Below are 19,586 nucleotides of genomic sequence, written 5' to 3'. Positions count from 1 at the left end.
CACTACTAGAGATTAAAATTGGAGTCGTCCGTATTGGGGCAGTATGTGTTAATGAATGTAAGATTCTGTCCAGCTATGTGAGTCTGTATAAGATTGTACAGTTCTTTCAGATCATTTTCCTCATGTGTAAGAGTAAAAGACAGTCTATGGTGAACCAAGATGGCCGTCCTCCTACATAAGAAGAGCAGTTGGCTAGCCCTCTATGACCGCACCACCTTGCTGCACATGTGGGAAAATTTTGTTTGCCTATGTGTGTCTCTATTAAGATTACTATGTCTCAATTGTGTCGGTCTATGTTGGCAAGTATTAGCTCAAAGGGGGTTGTTTAGGCAACGAACATTCAACATTATTAAGCTATTAGGTGCTCCAGGCACGTGGTGTGATGTGTGTATGCCTTTCACATGTTTTATAGCTGACGAATGACTTGTACTACTGATAATCATATAAGGAGTCCCGTATCCAAAACTGCATTATACTTTGTTTAGCGTGCGATTGCATGTGTCCCCCCAACCACACTAGCTTTCCCATCCTGCCAGGGAAGTTGACCCTCCCCAAAAATTTCAATAATATATCCGTGTTAATTGTCATATCCATTTAACTATTATCTAAGGTTTATCCTTTGGAAGAGTCCAGAGTGCTGACGTTCAGCACCTCCTCTACAAAGAGGTGCCTGCTGAGCATATAGTCTAGAGTTTATAGTTTTCACTGGTCTCGCCGTCCGGAACGCAGCTTCCTCTTTCGGATTCTATTACAGGACGGGAGGCTTCAGATTATGCTTCTCAATCTTTACTGCAATAAACACAGCAGCCAATGAAAATGGATATTTTCATAAATAACAGTTAAACAAACTACATTTCCCATGAGTACACATGAGTATAGTCACGCCCCCATAGTCCATAAGAACCCCTTGCGTGCTCCCATCATCCTCTTTCTTTGCTGCTCACAGCAAGAGTTTAGTGTACCTATTTACTAGTCCCCTCACTCTGCTGTAGCAGGGGGTAATTTATGATGGAATGTTATGATGTGATTCTGCGCTTTATTGCCTGATTAACTGATTATTTGTAATAGTAGCGCTGTTTGTAGCTTACTTTGTGAGATTAAATTGTTCAGTTGTGGCACTCTCACGGAGCCTGTGATCACTCTCCGAAACGATCAAGAACTTCATTCATATTCGCTGGCCTTTTCGCCGGTTTTTCAACACTGTTCCCACTCGCGCTGCTTGCGCGTCTATTCACGGTCTCTGACCGGCAGGGAGCCGGTCGCATTTAATAGAAGAGCCCGTTCTCCGGTAGCGCTTCGGCGCGAGTTGGGCATCCCTAATACGCCCTTCACGTTGTGACCGGGAGGCTCACGGTCGACGCACGTGCCCAAAACACGACCGAATTGGGCTGGTTTTTGGTCTCGTTTGGGCTGCGCTCCTCAGCACAATCCCCAGGCAGACTAGAAACGCATTTGCTTAGCGTTTACACACCAGCAGGCTCTCTGTGTGATCGCCTTTCATCACACGAGTGTAGAGGTCGTAAAATACGAGGCCACTGAGTGTGCACACGCTCCTGAGATAATTTGGCCAAGGTCTCTGACAATATTGACTACAGCTTTGCTGAGGGGGTTTGGGTAACGTTAGCAGGATTATGTGCTGTGGGCTGACTTCCCCCCTCCCCCTCCGCCCCATCCCCTCACCCCCCTCTTACCCCTCCTTTTTGTGGACAGTAGGGGACTGTCCCAGTGTATCTATACTCCATGCTTTATCACTATGGAAGAGTGGGCCCAGGACCCTGAGGAGTATTATGGAGGAGAGGAGGAAGTTGGAGATGGACAGCAGGAGGCTGTGTTAGAGGACAACATTGTTAAGGCTATAGATGCTTCAGTCCAGGCTTCGGTGAACAAAGCCATGGAGTCTAAGGTTCCTCAAACTGTGCAGCAGGCACTAGCTGTGGCCCTCCGCCCTATTAGAAAGCAACTTGAAGGGTTTGCTAAACGTCATGGGTATGACAAACCGAAGAAACAGAAGGAGTAGGCCCCTTCCCCCACCACTACCTCAAACTCTCAAGATCAGTGGCTGCATTTTCAAACACTTGCATCTCTGCCAGCGTCAAGTACAGCGGAACACGCTTACGCAGGAGGGAAGGCGAAAGCTAAGCGCCCGGCTCGGGTAGATACAGACACTACTACCACCAATACAGACACAGACACGGATACTTCGGAGGAGCCTCCTCCCACGAAAAAGGCCAAAGTGGCCCCTAAGGCTGCGGCGGACAAGGTCAACACTCCCTTCACCTTTGACCCATCAGACATTATGCATCCCCGGTCCTCGGACTGGATCCCGCCAGCGGCGGTGTCTGAATATCTTCATGATAACCTGCGGAAGAGCTTCTCTAGAGAAGTCCGCAATCGTTTGAAATCAGAGTGTACTCGTCCGGAACTGCCTGACAACGTGGCAGAAACTCCAGAGATTGATGCCAGCATGCTGACCTTCCTGAAAAAGTTCTCGAGGGACCCCAAACGTGGACTCGACCGGGCTTGGCGGGGTTGCCAAGATAAGATGCTCGACGTCGTGCGCCCCCTAGCAAAAAAACTAGAGATGGCTCTCGTGGCCAAAGAAGGCGCAACACCAGTTGATCCGGACATTTTGGCAGGCTGGACTCAGCGTGCGATATGCCTCATAGGCAATGCTAACTTGCGATCTCCGTGGAGAGACGCAAGTCATTGCTCCTTAGAATGGACAGCAACCCGGCAGAACTGGCGGAGGCGGAACCAGGCCCCCTGGCTGATGGTCACTTGTTCGGAGATCGTTTTGTCAAGGATGTGTCCAAATATGTGGGGACATTCACTGCTTTGGACAAAGCTCAGAGCGGTATTGAACGAGCCCTTACCCAGGGTGTTTTCAACAGGGCTGGGGCCGCTCGTCAGGCCGGGGCTATCAACAAGGCTCCAAGAGAGGAGACTATGGCCGCGGAAGAGGAGCGTGGGATTCCACCCACGGTGGTACCTTTTACCCTTCCCGCAGAGGCTTCAAGAGGGGCCGTTTCCAATCGGGAAACAACAGGGCGAATTTCAAGTCCCAGCAAAAGACAGGTGAGTGCAATAGATCTCTCTCTGCTTCCACTGGGGGGTCGCACACGTCACGGTCTCCCACAGTGGCAGACATTAACACAGGACGCTTGGGTCCTTCAGACTGTACAAGGTTTTCAGTTGGAATTTTATTCTCATCAGACACAAGTGTCCCCTCCCCCATCTCTCCATTTTTCCCAACAAGATCGCAGTTTCATAGGGGAGGAAATTGCAGACTTGCTGCAGAAGCACATGATTTGTACAATGCCAAGGCGGACCTCGCGGTTTCTGCAGCAACGTCTTTATTGTTCAGAAGAAAGGAGGTGGCAACAGGTTTGTGCTCAACCTCAGGGATTTCAACTAGTACCTAACTTACAACCATTTCAAAATGGAAGGTATTCACCTGTTGGCGAATCTGTTACAGGAAAGGGATTGGTTGGCCCGGCTGGACCTCAAGGACGCTTATCTGTCCATACCAATTTTCCCACCACACCGCAGGTTTCTGCAGTTTCTCTGGAACGGCCAGTACTACGAATATTCGGTTCTTCCTTTCGGGCTCTCCTCAGCTCCTTGGTGCTTCACCAAGGTGTTGAAGCCATTGGTAGCTCACCTCAGGGAGAGAGGAGTCAGGCTCATAATTTATCTAGACGACATACTGATTCTGGCACAAAGCCAGTCCACGCTCAAGCAGCAATTGGCCCTAACGATGTCGCTGCTTCAGAGCTTAGGGTTTGTTATCAATCAGAAGTCAGTGATAGTACCGACTCAGGTAATAGACTTCCTAGGGTTCACAATAGATTCCCAGGCGGCACAGCTGTGTCTCCCTCAGGCAAAATTGAGGGACTTGAAGAAGGAAATTCTGAAGTTGCTGGACAGCCATACGGTTACACTCAGGGCGATTGCCAAAGTAGTGAGGATATTGGCCTCATCCATTCAAGCAATATTCCCGGGTCCCCTTCATTACAGGGCACTTCAGCGCCTGAAGATCAAACATCTTCAGAGAGGTCTATCGTACACGGACTCCATTCCATTGTCGGAGGAGGTCCGTACCGAGTTGCAGTGGTGGCTAGGTCATGTAGAGGCCTGGAACGGCAGGGCTATCTTCGGATCACAACCAGAGGTGGTGATAGTCAGACGCCAGCAGATGGGGTTGGGGCGCGCGTTGCGGAGATATCTCCATAGGAGGCAGATAGTCAACGCAAGAACTCTCACTACACATACATTGCTTAGAACTGCTCGCAGTGTCGTTTGCGATTCGCACATTATCCCCGAGGCAGACATCTTGTTGTATCCTTCTGCGGTTGGACAATGTGTCCGCAGTGAGGTATATCAACAAATTGGGCGGCACAAGGTCGTCACTTCCCCAGGTTTTCCAGTGGTTACAGACAATTTGGGGCCCGTTTTAGACGGACCTATTTGCCTCCAGGCTGACCTATCAGATTCCCATGTTTTTCAGCTGGAGGACGGATCCAATGGCGAATGCGACCGATGCCTTCCTTCAAGATTGGTCGCAGGGGATTCAGTATGCCTTTCCCCCGTTCTTGCTGATCCCCAGGGTAATGACTCAGGTGATCAGACAACGGGCGGAAGTGGTCATGGTGACACCGTGGTGGACGTCACAAGCTTGGTTTCCCAAGTTGTTACAGTGGAGCTGCGATCGGCTTCTGCCGGACTCGGAGTGGCTGTTGCAGGGCCCTCGTCAGGAGCAGCATCCGTTATTACTAGAGGGCATGCTAACGCTGATGGCATGGAGGCTTTCAGGGAACAGTGGCAGCTGCCAGGAGTTTCGAGCCAGACTTCCGAATTTATCAAACAAGCATGGGCTCCATCCACCAGGAAGCGATATTCCGCAGCCTGGAAGAACTGGATGGATTGGTGTGTGGGAAGACAACTGGATCCCGTGGGGGCAGAGTTACCCCACGTGTTCAACTTTTTGGCGGATAAGGCGGGTGGTGGCCTGGCTTATCGCTCGGTAAACAATTTCCGTTCAGCCATTTCTGCGGGGCATGCTCAGATAGACGGGAAACCGGTAGGCATGCACCCGATGGTTTGTAAACTGCTGAAGGGGATTAGGGTAGCTAATCCTCCCAAACCCAAATATACGGGTTTGTGGGACGTTTCGCTAGTCATCTTTGTTCAACAGATGGCCGTACAATGCACTCTTGTCTAGGAAGCAATTATCGGCAAAATTATCCATGTTACTTTGCCTATCAGCATGCAGACGGTCTTCGGATGTAAGAACACTCGACGTTACAGGTAGAGTGTTTACCCCGGAAGGGGTTTCTTTTACTATTACAGGTCGTACCAAAACTATGTCAATACACATAGATTATAATGCATTTCCAGACAATGAAAAAGTATGTGTAGTCAAATGTTTAAAAGCATATGAGGAATGTACTAAGGCCTTGAGGCCTCAAGGTTGTTCACAGCTATTGATTGCTTTGCAAAAGCAGTTTAAACCTGTGGTGGCTGCCACAATTGCCAGATGGCTTCGCTTCATAATGAAGGAAGCAGGTATTATTATTATGTTTCTTATATAGCGCCTGAATCGACCCCCAAAGGGTTATCTCCGCGCTTGCCTTGGGAACCCGTCCTGGCTTTTCCCTTTGAGATAGCCCCTACAGGGCATCCCCAAGGTGAAAGCCAGGCATCCCGCCGCGGGGGGGCCGTTGTGGAGATTAAGCAAGCTTAATGCCCAGAGTTGTAGAGTGTGAACCCATGATTAGGTCAGGCACCGAAGCGAGAATTATCGAGTCCATGGACATTTGAGCTCACGACCCTGCCGCGTCGGGAATTGAACCCTGGTCCCGGGTCTGACCTCTGCTTCAGGGTCTGCCTGCTCTAACCAGTGAGCCACACTTCTCCAGACCGCAGCTCTTTGGTGCTCATTCAGTGAGCGGCGTTATGACGTCAAAGTCTTATGGTTTTGGATCTAGTGTCCAAGACATTATGCGATGTGCAGATTGGTCTTCAGAATCAACGTATAAGGCGGTGGGAGATATTACTTCTGTGGTTTTTAATGAGTGTTAAACTAGCATAATCTGAAGCTTCCGGTCCTGTAATAGAATCAAAAATTTGCTAGCATTCGCGCCAAGAATTTTCAATTCTATTAAGGACACGGAGGCGAGGATTATCCCACCCGGCTTAATTTACAGTAAATAAGCTTGCGCACCCAATTATGCAGTGATTACGGTGGTGTTGTTTCCTTTCTTTCAGTATCAGATAAGAAGTCTGATTGATCGACGACAGGATGTTTGGCCTGAAACCTTGTTTCTTCCATGTTGGAGGAGTTATTCATTTTTCAAGTTATTGTTGGATTTGGTTCGCCTCAAAGAAAGAGGATGATGGGAGCACGCAAGGGGTTCTTATGGACCATGGGGGCGTGCCTATACTCATGTGTACTCATGGGAAATGTAGTTTGTTTTACTGTTATTTATGAAAATATCCATTTTCATTAGCTGCTGTGTTTATAGCAGTAAAGATTGAGTAGCATAATCCTCGCCTCCGTGTCCTTAATAGAATTGAAAATTCTTGGCGCGAATGCTAGCAAATTTTTGATTCGGTCTCTCGTCTCTTCGCGATGCTTCAGCGGACACACAGCGTCTTCCTAGGTCTGACGTTTCAAGTCCTAGAGCCTGGTTCGTCCGCTTCGCCCGATGGCTCCAGAGGAGTGACGTAGGGTCCCGGGGTGGGGCCTTCGGGAGAGGGCTCGAGTTAAAGGCGTATCATTGTCAGAAAGGAGTATGGAGGGAACGAGTGCAATATTGAATTCCAGGCCAATCCGAAGGCTCCTCCTGTTGTGAAAAAAGGAGAGGGCCTTCTTCGTGAGGTACATGCCACCACTTAGTCATACTGTCTGTACCCTCCTCGGGCCCAGGGATATCATGATACCATGTTTTCTGTTGTCATGTTCATCTCTTGTGCCACTGTTGTGAAACACACAACGTGGCAGAGGGATGCAGTTGTAGAATACATTTCAACTTTGTGTAATCTATTTGTCTGGTTTTTCCATTGGTCCACGTCATTTCTGTCAGATATGAATACGTTGCTCGAGTTGTGGAGAATAGTCTGCATGAAAGGTGTTGTATTATTAGCCCTGAGTTTACCAGTAGGTCTTGGTCAAGACTACATCCCTCCAATAACCATTCAACTAGAAATAACATCTGAGAAGCTAGTTGTTGTCTGGTACCTGCAACACCCATTCATCTTTTATCAGTTGCAGCATGTTCAGCGCTACTGTGCTTCTCTCACTGCCCCGTATTAGTATGAAAATGATTATTTTCAATTCTTTCAGTAGGTTTCTAGGGATTATATACATACTTCAGTGAAACTAGTATAATCATATCCGTAGCATTACCATGTTTAACAATATGAGCCTAGCCACCAAAGGTAGTGGGAAGTTTTCCATAAGCCGACAGTCGGTAGGAGTCCTTTGGAAACATACATACAGCCACAATTAATTAATAGGTGAATAATTGGCATTAGAAAGATGCAGGCTTCATGCCTAATTAATTTTTAGTACCTCTCCAAAGGAAATCCCATTCGAGGTTGACAAAGGAGTGCAGTGTAATCCCTGTTGATTAGATCCACGCCCTTTCTGTGAATGAATTCTCATCGATGTAAGACTTTCTTCTCCATACCCCTCTTTTGAAAGTCTCAATTAATTGAGTAATCGTCACTCTGTGGAATTGTTTCACCCCGTTCATTATTCCACTTTCTACAAAAAGGTTTTATTTATTATGCACACTCAGAATTCAAGACCTTCCTCTAATTGGAAGAAACAAAACGTCCAAATCCTCATTCCATTGTGTAACAAGTCAGACATCAACAGAGAGAGGAAAAGCCCAGTGATGCTATAGAATAAGAAAGAAATAGGATGCAGATGAAGATGAGGGAGCTCCATGTAATGTAGTAAATAATCGGGACATAGCGGGCTAATGAGTCATTTATTTGCCGCACCAGGTGGCAGCCTCCTATAGCAGATGTACCGAAAGCTGGGTCCAGACAGAAAGCTACCAAAGGGCACTGTGCAGCAGGGGGTGTGTCTTTTCCAATATTACAGTCCAACTAGTATAGACAAAGTGTGTCCTCAACTGCAGGACTTTAAAGCATAATCGGTCGATAATCATTCTATGTTTTGCTAATCCTAATTTCTCAATTATGCAGTGCTTAAAGCTGCTCCTGCATGCACATTGTCTGCTATTTAGAACTGGTGACCTAACTCCTCCCGGACTTGTCTTATACATCTTGGAGAGTGGCCAAGTGAAAACAGTAATCAGAAAACAAATGCTCACCAATATTTAAAATCACATAGAATTTATATTCCCCAGTCTTCTGGATAATTACAGTTCCACTTTATCCCCTCTTTCTAAACCCTTGCGGATTTAGCCCGATTCCCTGGTCGCATCATTGTCCTTCTCTTGATGCGTATATAAAGGCACTTCACGACTTCACCTTGCGTTACAAGAAATGCCATAGGAGACTCCTCAATTGTTTTTGTTTTTCCAGGAAGTGACACCTGATGACATGATCCATGGAGCAGGCACTGCAGTAGTAACCAACAAAGATCAAGACATGCAGCATTCAAAGTAAGTTTATTGTAATTGCCTTCTGTGTGTTACCTGTATATTTAGTTGTAAGGTCCTGAATTGCGTTTTGTTGTATAATGTTCATTTTGAAAGATACCAAGTAAGATGTACGGTTTGATACTACAAATATTAGGAGAGCTTTGTGCGCCCACATATCTTGCCCCAGTCAGAAAGATACACAAAGGATTTCCTTTCCGAAGGTGGACAAGAGATAGATAGATGACAAGAACAGGTCACCTGTTAGAGTCCAAGATTTTCCTGGCACATATGCTGTTGGGTGGGAAACAGCACACAAAAGGCAATACATACACTAATTTATCCGACAAACTTTGATTTCACATGTTCCAGTTGATTCTGAGTAAACAACTGAATAGTACAGTTATGCAGCACACAGTAAATACTGCATCATGCACTATCTTCAATTAGCTGTGTGGTATTGATGCGCCTCAACTCACGAGGCTTTAGCTACAATCTTTAACAGCGGTGTATTGGACATAAATCTACATTTGCCAAAGCTTCTACGTGACTCTGAGTTCACTTTCTGCTGAGTGACGACCTTGGTAAACCTGGAACTGTCCATTTGGATTATTTATTTTAAGGCAGAAGTACTGATTTGCCTTCAGTGTGAAATGCACCATTTGTCTAAAACAACAAGCATTGCGTTGCAATAGGTCTTTCATTAGGGAAACCTTTAGCTATTGACGTTGCAAATGATAATGTTAGATTTTTATTTTGTTGACAAAAAATATCCCAGCAGTAGCATAAGGAATAAAAGAAAATACACAAATCAAGGAAAGCGTACAGTACCAAAGGCTGTTACTAGGTGTCTCTGTGGAGTTGTAAAGGGACCCCTATTAGCCATATAGGGTAATGCACCCTTAATGCAATTATAAACTGAAAGATTGCAACTGAGCAGCTCATAAAGCTGGCATAGGCACCTATTTTTGCAGGCAATCTCTAGAACCTGCTCGCCAGGCATGATCCAGTTATCTCCTTATCCAATGTGTCTGGCACCTTCAACGCCAATGTCGTTGCCATCTACCACATTCTTTGAGATGTTTGGTACATGGGAGAACAGACAAAGATTGACTGCTTCTGGCTTTGTGCCTCGCTCGCAGCGAGGTGCAAGTTATTGGGAGAAAATGGTACACCTTCTGCTCATGCAGGAAAAGAGATCAACATAGCCTTCCAAACACAAGCAGATGTATGGAGACTGTGCCAAAGCAACTCACCATTCTTGGTTTGTCTTATAAGAACGTCAACTAGCGAACTTCTTCATGGATAAAGTGGAAGGTATCTATCAAGCTATCATCTCACAGGACACGGAGGCCCCAAGGCCAAAGGTCATTGCATCCGATGGTATGCAGAATTCCAATCGAGGAAAGATCAAGCATGAACTAAAAGATTGGCCCCTATTAACTACGAATACTGTTGAAGACCTATTAAATTCAATCAAATCTGGATCACCAAGAGACCCTATTCCAGCCAACATTCTCAAGCAGTTAAATCTATCTGTGATACCCACTATAACGCAGGTACTTAACATGTCAATTAAAGAGGCCACAGTTCCCTCCCTTTGGAAGCATGCCATGATTCACCCCTTACTGAAAAAACCTAACGCGGATGCAACGGATACGAAAAACTACCGTCCCATTTCTTTACTCCCAATCTTATCAAAAATTTTAGAAAAACATATCCATTTTCAGTTGACACAATATGTAAACACTCACCAACTTCTTCATCAGTCACAGTCCGGATTTAGGGCGGGTTTTTCAACGGAAACCACACTCCTGGGCGTGACAGAGACAATCCGCCAAAAATTGGATAGAGAAGAAACAGTAGCACTCATCCTATTGGATTTGAGCGCTGCTTTCAATACCATCTCACACAAGGTGCTCTTAAACACTCTGAGCAACATAGGAATTAGTGGGGATGCTCTGAAACGGACTCAGGATTTTCTCTCCAACATGACATTTCAAGTCTTCTCTCAAAATGCATGCTCCGAAACTCATTCTTTCAGTCATGGCGTACCACAGGGATCCACCTGAGTCCTCTTCTCTTCAACCTATATGTTAAGCCTTTGGCTGAGTTAGTTGAAGAGTCGGGACTCGCGATCTATTCCTATGCAGATGATTCGCAAATAATTTTTTCATTGGAGGCTCAAAACGTAAATGACATCTTGTGAGGCCTTGGCGGTCTTTTTTCTTGAGAAGGTCCAAGCCATTTATCGAGCCTTCCCCACTGCCTTGCCGTATGCTGGAGTTTCGCGTAGTTCCCAAGAGCACGATGTATTGCATACTTTTCCCTGTCTGCTGCCCGAGAGCTTTAATAAATTGGCTCTGCAAATTAAGTCTGGTTCTCCGGCTGATCCGTTAAGACCAGCTGTGTTTAGGGACCCGTCATCCTTCGGTCTCCTACCGGTGTGTTCTCTGATCAATCTTTCGCTTGCCTCAGATATAGTCCCCGCCAAGTGGAAACAGGCGGTGGTTACGCCCATCCTGAAGAAGCCTTCTTTAGATCCTCTTAAACCTGAGAAATACCGACTGATATCGCTTCTTCCGTGGCCCGCGAAAGTAGCAGAGGCCCATGTGAATCTGGCCCTCTCAGACCATCTCTCGCGGGCTAACATTTTGGATCCGACGCAGAACGGTTTCCGGGCTGGTCACAGCACGGAGACAGCCTTACTCTCCATGGTGGAACACCTGCGCACGGTGCTAGATTCGAGTCAAACGGCGGCGCTTAATTTATTAGATCTTAGCGCCGCCTTTGACACCGCCTCGCACATGATTCTTCTTCAGGGCTTGGAGGAAGCTGGCATTGTAGGGCCGGCTCTCCAGTGGTTCCGCTCTTTCCTTGCCGATCGATCCTTCTGCGTGGCCATTCCGCCCCATCAGTCCAAATTCCACCCTCTGGGCCTTGGGGTTCCCCAGGGATCCTCGCTGAGCCCCACGTTGTTCAACCTCTACGTGAGGCAGCTGGCTGATGTCGTCAAGCAGTGGGGCATGACCATGGTCTCATATGCTGACGACACTCAGTTAGCGGTCACGCTCAGATGGGACTCGTGTCTGGATGACCCAAGGTTCCAGAATGGACTTCGGGCGGTCGCCAGCTGGATGAATTCCAACTATCTCCAGCTGAAGGCAAAAAAACCTGAGATTATGATTATCGGCAAGCAGGCGGAGCCCTGGGGCGACATGTGGTGGCCACCGGAACTTGGGACCACCCCGACTCCGGTAACGGAGTTAAAAAATCTCGGGTGTGGTTAGATCCTGCCCTTAGCTTCGTCTGCCACACTAAAAAAACTGCTGCATGCTGTTTTGGCATTTTGCGTGGGCTAAAACCAGTCTTAAAATTCTTCGATGTCTCGACTAGGCAGCTAGTGGTGCAGGCGACGGTGATCTCGCGGCTTGACTACGCCAGTTCCCTCTTCGTAGTTTTTAATCAGGCTGAAATCATCCATCTGCAACGGGTTCAGAACGCGGCAGCCAGAGCAGTGGTGGGGCTGCCTAGGTTGTTCCGTTACCAATACTTTGCACTCCCTTCATTGGCTGCCGGTTAAGCAGAGGATTCAGTTCAAGGTGGTTTGCTTGTCCTATAAAATCCTCAAGGGCTCTTCTGCCCAAATCCTTATGAACCTTCTGTCTCTGTATGTTCCTGCCCGCTCTTTACGATCTTTGGGTCAGGAACTTGCAGTGGTTCCCCGGTTCAAGCTTAGCCGAGTGGGCGGCCGCTCATTCCGAGTGCAAGCTGCGGCTCTGTGGAACTCCCTTCCTTTAAAGATTCGTGCACTGTATGATCTTCTTTCATTTCGTAGGGCCATTGAGACCTTCTTATTTCCTTAGCTCGTTGGTCTTCTTTTAGTTTCCTGCATTTCAGTTGTGTTATGTTGTTTACCTTGTCAAGCACCAGGACGCCCCTTCGCTGGAGCAGCTGTGCGCGATATAAGCGTCCATAACATTACAACATAACATAACATCTCCACGCTCAAAACTGGAATGAACAACATCGCAACCTGGATGAAGGAATTTTTTTTAAAACTTAACGGAGAAAAACAAGAGGTTGTCATTTTAGGGAAACAGAAACCTCTATGGAGCCATCAACATTGGCCAGAGAAAATGGGCAACCTCCCAAACCCAGTTCCGCAAGTACGTAACCTAGGGGTACTCCTAGATGATACCTTGAGCATGCATGCACAATCATACATGCTCCCTGAGTCAACCAAAAAAACGGTGGTGAACGCCTTAATAACATCCCGCTTAGATTACGGAAATGTCCTTTACCTAGGATCAAATAAGGCTAACCTCCACCGTCTACAGATGGCACAAAACGTGGCAGTCAGATTATTATGTAGGGTACCTAAAAGGGAATCAGTTTCTGCATTCCAACGTAAACTTCATTGGCTTAATATTGAGAAGCGAGTGAAATTTGAAGCACTCACTTATATGTATAAAATAAAAGCCAGTACAGCTCCGAAGTACCTCTGCTCACTGGTAAATACTTATACCCCGTCCAGGAACCTCCGATCAGCCACCCAGGGCCGTTTTAGGATCCCTAAATTTAAGCGCGCTCACATAGGAGGAAAATCCTTTGCCTACTTAGGCCCGTCCCACTGGAACTCTCTCCCCATTTCATTGAGGAATGATCCTAACTACTCCAGTTTCCGAAAGTTGCTAAAAACTTGGGTATTTGATAAATAAGACTCTTTTTCCATCTGTAACAGCAAAGATGCGCCGGGAAACCCTTTTTGGGTAGGCGATGCGCAGTATAAGTGCAAAAAATAAATAAATTAATAAAATAAAAGACAACTTTGTGTTGGTTTTTGAGTCAACTTATTTTCTTGTATGTGGGCTAATTCATGTACATAAGGAGATATGTGTAAGTTTCACGTTAATATGAGACTTTCAGAGGATCATGTGAAAACAGTTTTTCATGCATTGGGAGAACATTGCATGCTCGAATAAAGGCAATATGATACTACTCTGGCACATTTCATGCAGATATTGTCACACCAACGGTTATATAAGGGTATGGGGTCGTGGCTCAAGTGTTGGGGGGGGGGGGGGGGGCATTTCAGCAAGTAGTTAGTGGCTCTGTGAAACATTTGCACAACTTTTCAACTAAAACCTGCTGTGAGCATGCACCAAGTTTCTTGTTTTGTGGAACTACTGTGTAGGATGTTCTCTTTCTATTTTTTTTCAATTACAGCTTCAGATAAGGATGGAGCAGGAAGTGTTTCAAAAGTGCACTTTGTTTGTGGATTTTCAAGCACACCTTTAAAAAAAATTCATTTGATGAAGCCAATTGGGCTGACATGTGCAATGTGAGTCTGTTGCTTTGGGCAAGCAGCAAAAACAAAACATCCCCCACACCTTGATCACACTTAGTGCCTCAGAAATGTTGCGTTTAAATGGTTAAAGGGCTACCTAAAAAGGTGCATTTAAATACGTTTATAAAACAATAAAAGGTTCTCTCTTGCAAAGTATTTTATAGACGCAGTTCAGTCAATACATATTGAAAAGAGCTAAATTAATAACTTTGTCATTTACAATGTCAATAGTTTTAACTTTCGCAAATATGACACCTATAGCATTTGTAATGCAATATGTGTTGTATTTACGTGACTCGGATGTATTGTTATTACAAATAATAATGGCTTTAAAAAAAAAAAATGTATCTGAAAGAAACAGGGTAGTATTAGATTCCTTACCTTGGAATATCCCCAGATGTGTCCAGGTGTCCAGCGTGGGATCACTACGTATGCTAGGTCCTGATTGGCTATGCGTCCATAATTCATGTGGCATCTGACTTTATGGTGTTTTTCGAATCGCGCATACCCCCTCAGGTCATGTGCTTCATTGGGGGCAATCTCCCATGACCATTTTGATGTCGCTACGCCTATCTGTGGGATTGATCAAGGGTTTCTGGCCCATGTGACCTATCAATTCGCGATTCCAGGCCTAGGTTGCAGGGCCTGCCTGACTACATACTTGCGTGTAGAGGTAGATGTTGAGTTCGGCATTTGGGATTCTATTATTAAGGGCAGTAGTTCATTTTTTTGACAAACGCATCAATATCCATATTCACAACTGAGTACCACAATTAATATTTAAGTTTTAAGGACATCTAGGTAAAAGTTATAATTTAAGAGACACATGAAGTTTCACAAACAATTTTAAAAAAAGCACACATGTTAATACTTGCCTGTAGGGGAGGCAGTCTGATTATATCCACTTTAATTAAAAGAATTCTATTAAAGGCTAGAAACTTGTTTCCTAATGATGCAAGAAGGTTACCTGTTAAACTGTGGAATCACAGAACTCTGCTTACAAATGGGTAATTATTCACATGTGCAAACTTACTTACAAAGCAAAAGCTGGAGAATACAGAGGTACACGTTTGCATGTTTTTATTTATTTTTATTGAATAAAAGTGGCACAGGCTCAGATGTACTGCAGTACAATAGGAGAAGGCAAGTCTTGAGTGAGCCACAGTTGTATAATGATTTGTACACCACGTCATTGTCTGACTCCACAAGGAATTCAACAAACTATTGACTTCAAAGTTAATGCTCTGACCTTTTAGGCTTGACTTGACAGAGCATTTTATTTTAACAACTGCATGTGAGCAACATAAAGATAGCTTTAAGTGGCTCTACTAAGTGAGGGGGGGGGGGGTTCTGCGTATATTGCTCAGCTGATGCTCAATATAGTAGGTTTGTGTTGGTTATGGTGACAAGCCAGTGGTCAAGGCAATAGGGCTATTTGGGAAAAGTTATGTTATTATTTTGTAACACTATCTACCATAGTCAACAGTGGTTTTGGTGCTGGTTAGCCCTGCTGATCCGCTCTGGGAGTAGATTATTTGTGCTGTGACAATCCTTTTTAGGCTACCCTAGGTGCAGTTCTACAGTGTTATACCAAAAATAATGTTGTACATATGTGTAATTTTATGTCTGTGCTTGATGGCTGCCTTGTTGGAAAGCTTATGCTCCATGCAGTAGGCTTGAAATACTTATGGTGACAAGCTAGTGATGTAGGCTGTCTGCCTAATTGGTCAAACAGGAACAATTATGCCTGATGACAAGTCTAATCTGTTTGTTATGAGAAGATATGACGAAGGCAGAACAGCTAACTAACTTCCAGTGAAAAGCATATTTTAATATCTGTGGGCCTTTGGGGTAGATGGATTGTTATTACAGTGTGATGAAACCTGCAAAGATATGTTGAATGTAAGTATTTTGTTGTTGGTTCTGACAATTTCTGAGGGTAGACGATTTGCCCTAGATAATCCTTCTTAGATCCTCCTGTTGAGGTTGTGTATTGTTTAGCCTACTGTAAGTTTTGTACTTGGTTGTAATGTCATATGTAGATATGTATGCATTAAAATACTTTTTAGGTCTGGCCCAGCAGCTTTAGATATTCTGCTAGGCTCTTGTAATGAAACACCTCTGTAAACAACTATTGGCATATCCAATAGGTCTTCTGTTGGATGAAAACTATGTACATTTGCCAGTTTTTGCTTTATTTTCTTGCAGAACCATGACAAATATTGGCTTAAAGCAAAATGTAGTAATGGTTTTGTTATTGTAATGTTATTCCAGCATTCGAATGTAGAGTATGGAATTAGATGTTGTAAGTAGGAACGCTTATTTACAGTGTGGCATACATGACGGAGTTGAGATTTGCCTGAGACTGTAGACATCCTTGTACGTGCAGACCTACATTTGAATAAAGCACCACAATCTACTTCACTATGTTGAGTTACTACATATGTTTGGCGATGAGCTGGTGTTTTAAAGAACGACTGCAGATCCGCCGGTATGAAATTCGACCACAGGAGGACCTACAGGCAATTTTCAGGGCTATTCACTGTAGTTGTGGCCAGCGCTTTTGTGAATTCTCCGTGGATGTGTACAGGTACTGTGAATTAGTATTTTTGCCATATTTCAACTTTAAAACTGCACTTACCAGGCAAGTGAACCCACAGCTGCATGGTCCTAACAGCTAACAATTGCAAGTCGAGGTGGTATGCACGGCGCTGTTTACTGTGGTGGTGGCGGCATTCACATGTGCAAAAGTGTAGGATTCCTTCAAGACGCCACATTTGAAAGACGCTATCTCGCTCTCTGCACTGAATGAAAACGCAGTGGAAGACCAACGTCCTCATTGGAGGTACAGACCAATGGGAATGAACGATAGGGTCACGTACATTGTAAACTGATGCAGCGGTCACATACTTGCGGCCATCTTGGTGCAGTTTCCCTTATGTCGGGTATCGCCGATCAGAAATTTCTGCACAATGTAACTACAAGAATTTAATGGTGACGTTTATTTTTCTTTAGTTATCTGCAAGGATGTTACTGCCTGAAAGTTCTATTGTTTACCTTACACTGTACAAGTGTAATTATTCTTAACTTTTATACGTTTTTTGCCTTGTCTTCAAATGAAAACAGTGGAGTGACTGGAAATAGTAACATGTCACCTGTGCACTTAAACTCCCCATAGGAGTTTTTAACAAATTCTAGCGAACTAGCCGTACAATGGAATGACTGGAAGGAATACTTTCTTGATTATACAGCTACTTTGAAAGACATTAGAGGTGTATCAATCATGGAAAGGAAGAAAAGAGTCCTTATGTACTGTTTAGGACCTGAAGGTTTATGCATATGCAATGAATTACAAAAACCTGATCGATCTGGTGGCAATATTGATGTATTCAAGGCAGCGATTTTTGGATCTTGATGATAATTTTTCTCCTTTGGTGTGCATCGCTGTTTTTTTTTATCAGAGAATACAAGAGAAACATGAAAGTATTGAAGAGCATGTGTCCTCATTAAAAATAAATTGGTAGTTAAATGCAGATTTAGATGCCTACATGATGAGCTGATGTGTGACCAAATTGCTAGGTACACAAAGAAAAAAACTATTCAGGAAAAACTTGGGTTGACGGGGAAGGCAATCTTAAAGAGATCATTGCCATGGCAAAGAAAGCGGAACTATCAGAACGTTGTGTGAAAGCCACATTGTCACAGGAGAAGAAGGAAATTGATTCAGTGGGAAAAATGTCTGACATAAACAAGGAAGTGTATAACAAAGTGGGCGGTATGGCGAGTACAGAGGAGATAAAAAGAAAGGAGAGAGTTCTGAACTGAGAAAGAACTTGAACATTGTGTATTATCGTTGTGGCAGTGTGTCACATTCAGCTAGGTATGACAAATGGCCGGCTAAGCTGGCAAAGTGTTTAGAATCTGTTATCGTGGGGCATTACGTCGGAGTATTCAAAAAGAAGCCTAAAAAAACACTTCTATGGTTGCGTGTGTAAGAGATAGTAAGGAGGAAGACTCCTCAAATGAGTGAAGAGGATGCAAATGTGAATCACAACTATAGGAAAGTCGTTTTAAACATTGTAAAAGAGGGCTCCAGCAAACCTCTGTGTTGGGTTTTGCTGGGAGGAGTTTCATTACAAGTTGCAACAGACTCTGGCTCTCCTTTTACTATTGTTCAGAGAATATGTGGGAAAAGCATTTTATCAAGAAGATTAGTGGTCATTTGAAACCACCAGATATCTCACCTGAAAAGTAACACTGGTGAGAGAATAAGTATTTTAGGTTTCAGACAATTGGTGTTTAGATTCAAGGATAGGCATGCTTTATGTAAACTGTTCATAGCGAAGGATGGGCCATTTGTTTTAGGATGGAGAGACCAGAAAAGTCTAAGTATGACAGTAGATCCCAACAGTGTGGAACAAGTATTGGTCGCATGTGAAAGTGAGGACACTAGGAAATGGGTCTTACAGGAGATTCCTACAGTATTCTGGGGAAAGATTGGAAGAGTTAAGGCGTTCACATACCAAATTCGGATAAAAAAGGAGCCACACCCAGAGTACACAAGACTTGTAATATACCCTTCATTGTTTGAGATTAGGTAAAAAAAAATAATTGGAAAACTTATTAACACCATTGAACTTGTGGAAGCTTCGAATGGGGTTCTCCATTGGTCGTAGCCCAAAAGTCCAATGGCATGGTGCAGCTTTGTGTGGGTTTGAGATGGTGGAACACAACATTGTGGTAGATACATTCCCTGTTCCCATAATAGATGAAATGCTATCTATGACAAGACACGCAAAGTCGTTTTGTATGCAGCACACCACAAGGTAGTCTTGGAAACCAAAAGCAGACATCTTGCAGCATTCTGCACAGCATAAGGTTGTTAATAATTCAAGCGAATATCCCTGAAGTCATGTTTTTTTCAGTTATGACATTCTAATTATGGGGACAGACAGGAAACATCATGATGTCATCCTTAGGGATGTACTTAGTATCCTTAGAGGTAGAGGACTGTCTGCAGAGGAGAGAAAGTGAAAGTTTGCTGAGAAAGTAGTAACTAACTTGGACCATAAAATCAGTGTCATAGGTATAAGGCCAAAAATGTTGGTTTAAGCCATTGTGAATGCCCCATCTCCTAAGTCCATGGATGAACTCGGATCATTTCTTGGCTTAGCTGTATTCTAAATTTGTAAAAAAAAAAAAAAAACTAAAAACTAAAAAAAATCAATTCCACAGAGGACCCATGAGATGAGACTTTTAATGAAGAACCAAGCAAAATTACTTTGTAATGAAACACTTTAAAGGGCTTTTGTGGAAATAAAAAATGCCATTAGTAATGTGCCCAAATTGCAGGGATTTGATCCCTCACCTGAAATGTATGGCACCACTGATGCTAGAGATACAGGGCTGGGAGGTATTTTATCTGAAAAGTTAGAACAAGGTAATAAAGTGGTGATTGCTTTTGCCTCTCGCTCTTTATCACCTACGGAATACATATTTTGGGCTAGAACAAGAGACACTAACGTGTTTGGGCGATGGAACACTTCTGTAAGTTCATTTGGTTAGTAAATTCACTCTACAATTGGGTCACAAGCCATTAACAAAATTACTAAACCCAGAGG

The 19,586-nt window shown here is 44.3% G+C and overlaps 1 protein-coding gene across 1 annotated transcript in view; it reads left to right on the top strand.

Moving 5' to 3' along the window:
* The window catches only part of LOC147671279 (BCL2/adenovirus E1B 19 kDa protein-interacting protein 2-like), a 162,733-nt gene that overhangs the window by 46,138 nt on the left and 97,009 nt on the right, over positions 1–19,586 (top strand). The window contains exon 2 of the mRNA XM_086948103.1: positions 8,560–8,639. Coding sequence (XP_086804229.1) covers positions 8,578–8,639 — 62 coding nt within the window. The 5' untranslated portion in view covers positions 8,560–8,577. The remainder of the gene's footprint in view (positions 1–8,559; positions 8,640–19,586) is intronic.

This window comes from Lissotriton vulgaris, unplaced genomic scaffold, assembly GCF_964263255.1.
Source record: "Lissotriton vulgaris unplaced genomic scaffold, aLisVul1.2 SCAFFOLD_3271, whole genome shotgun sequence".
Classification (NCBI taxonomy): Eukaryota; Metazoa; Chordata; class Amphibia; order Caudata; family Salamandridae; genus Lissotriton; species Lissotriton vulgaris.
This window is presented reverse-complemented; position numbering and strand designations above follow the sequence as displayed.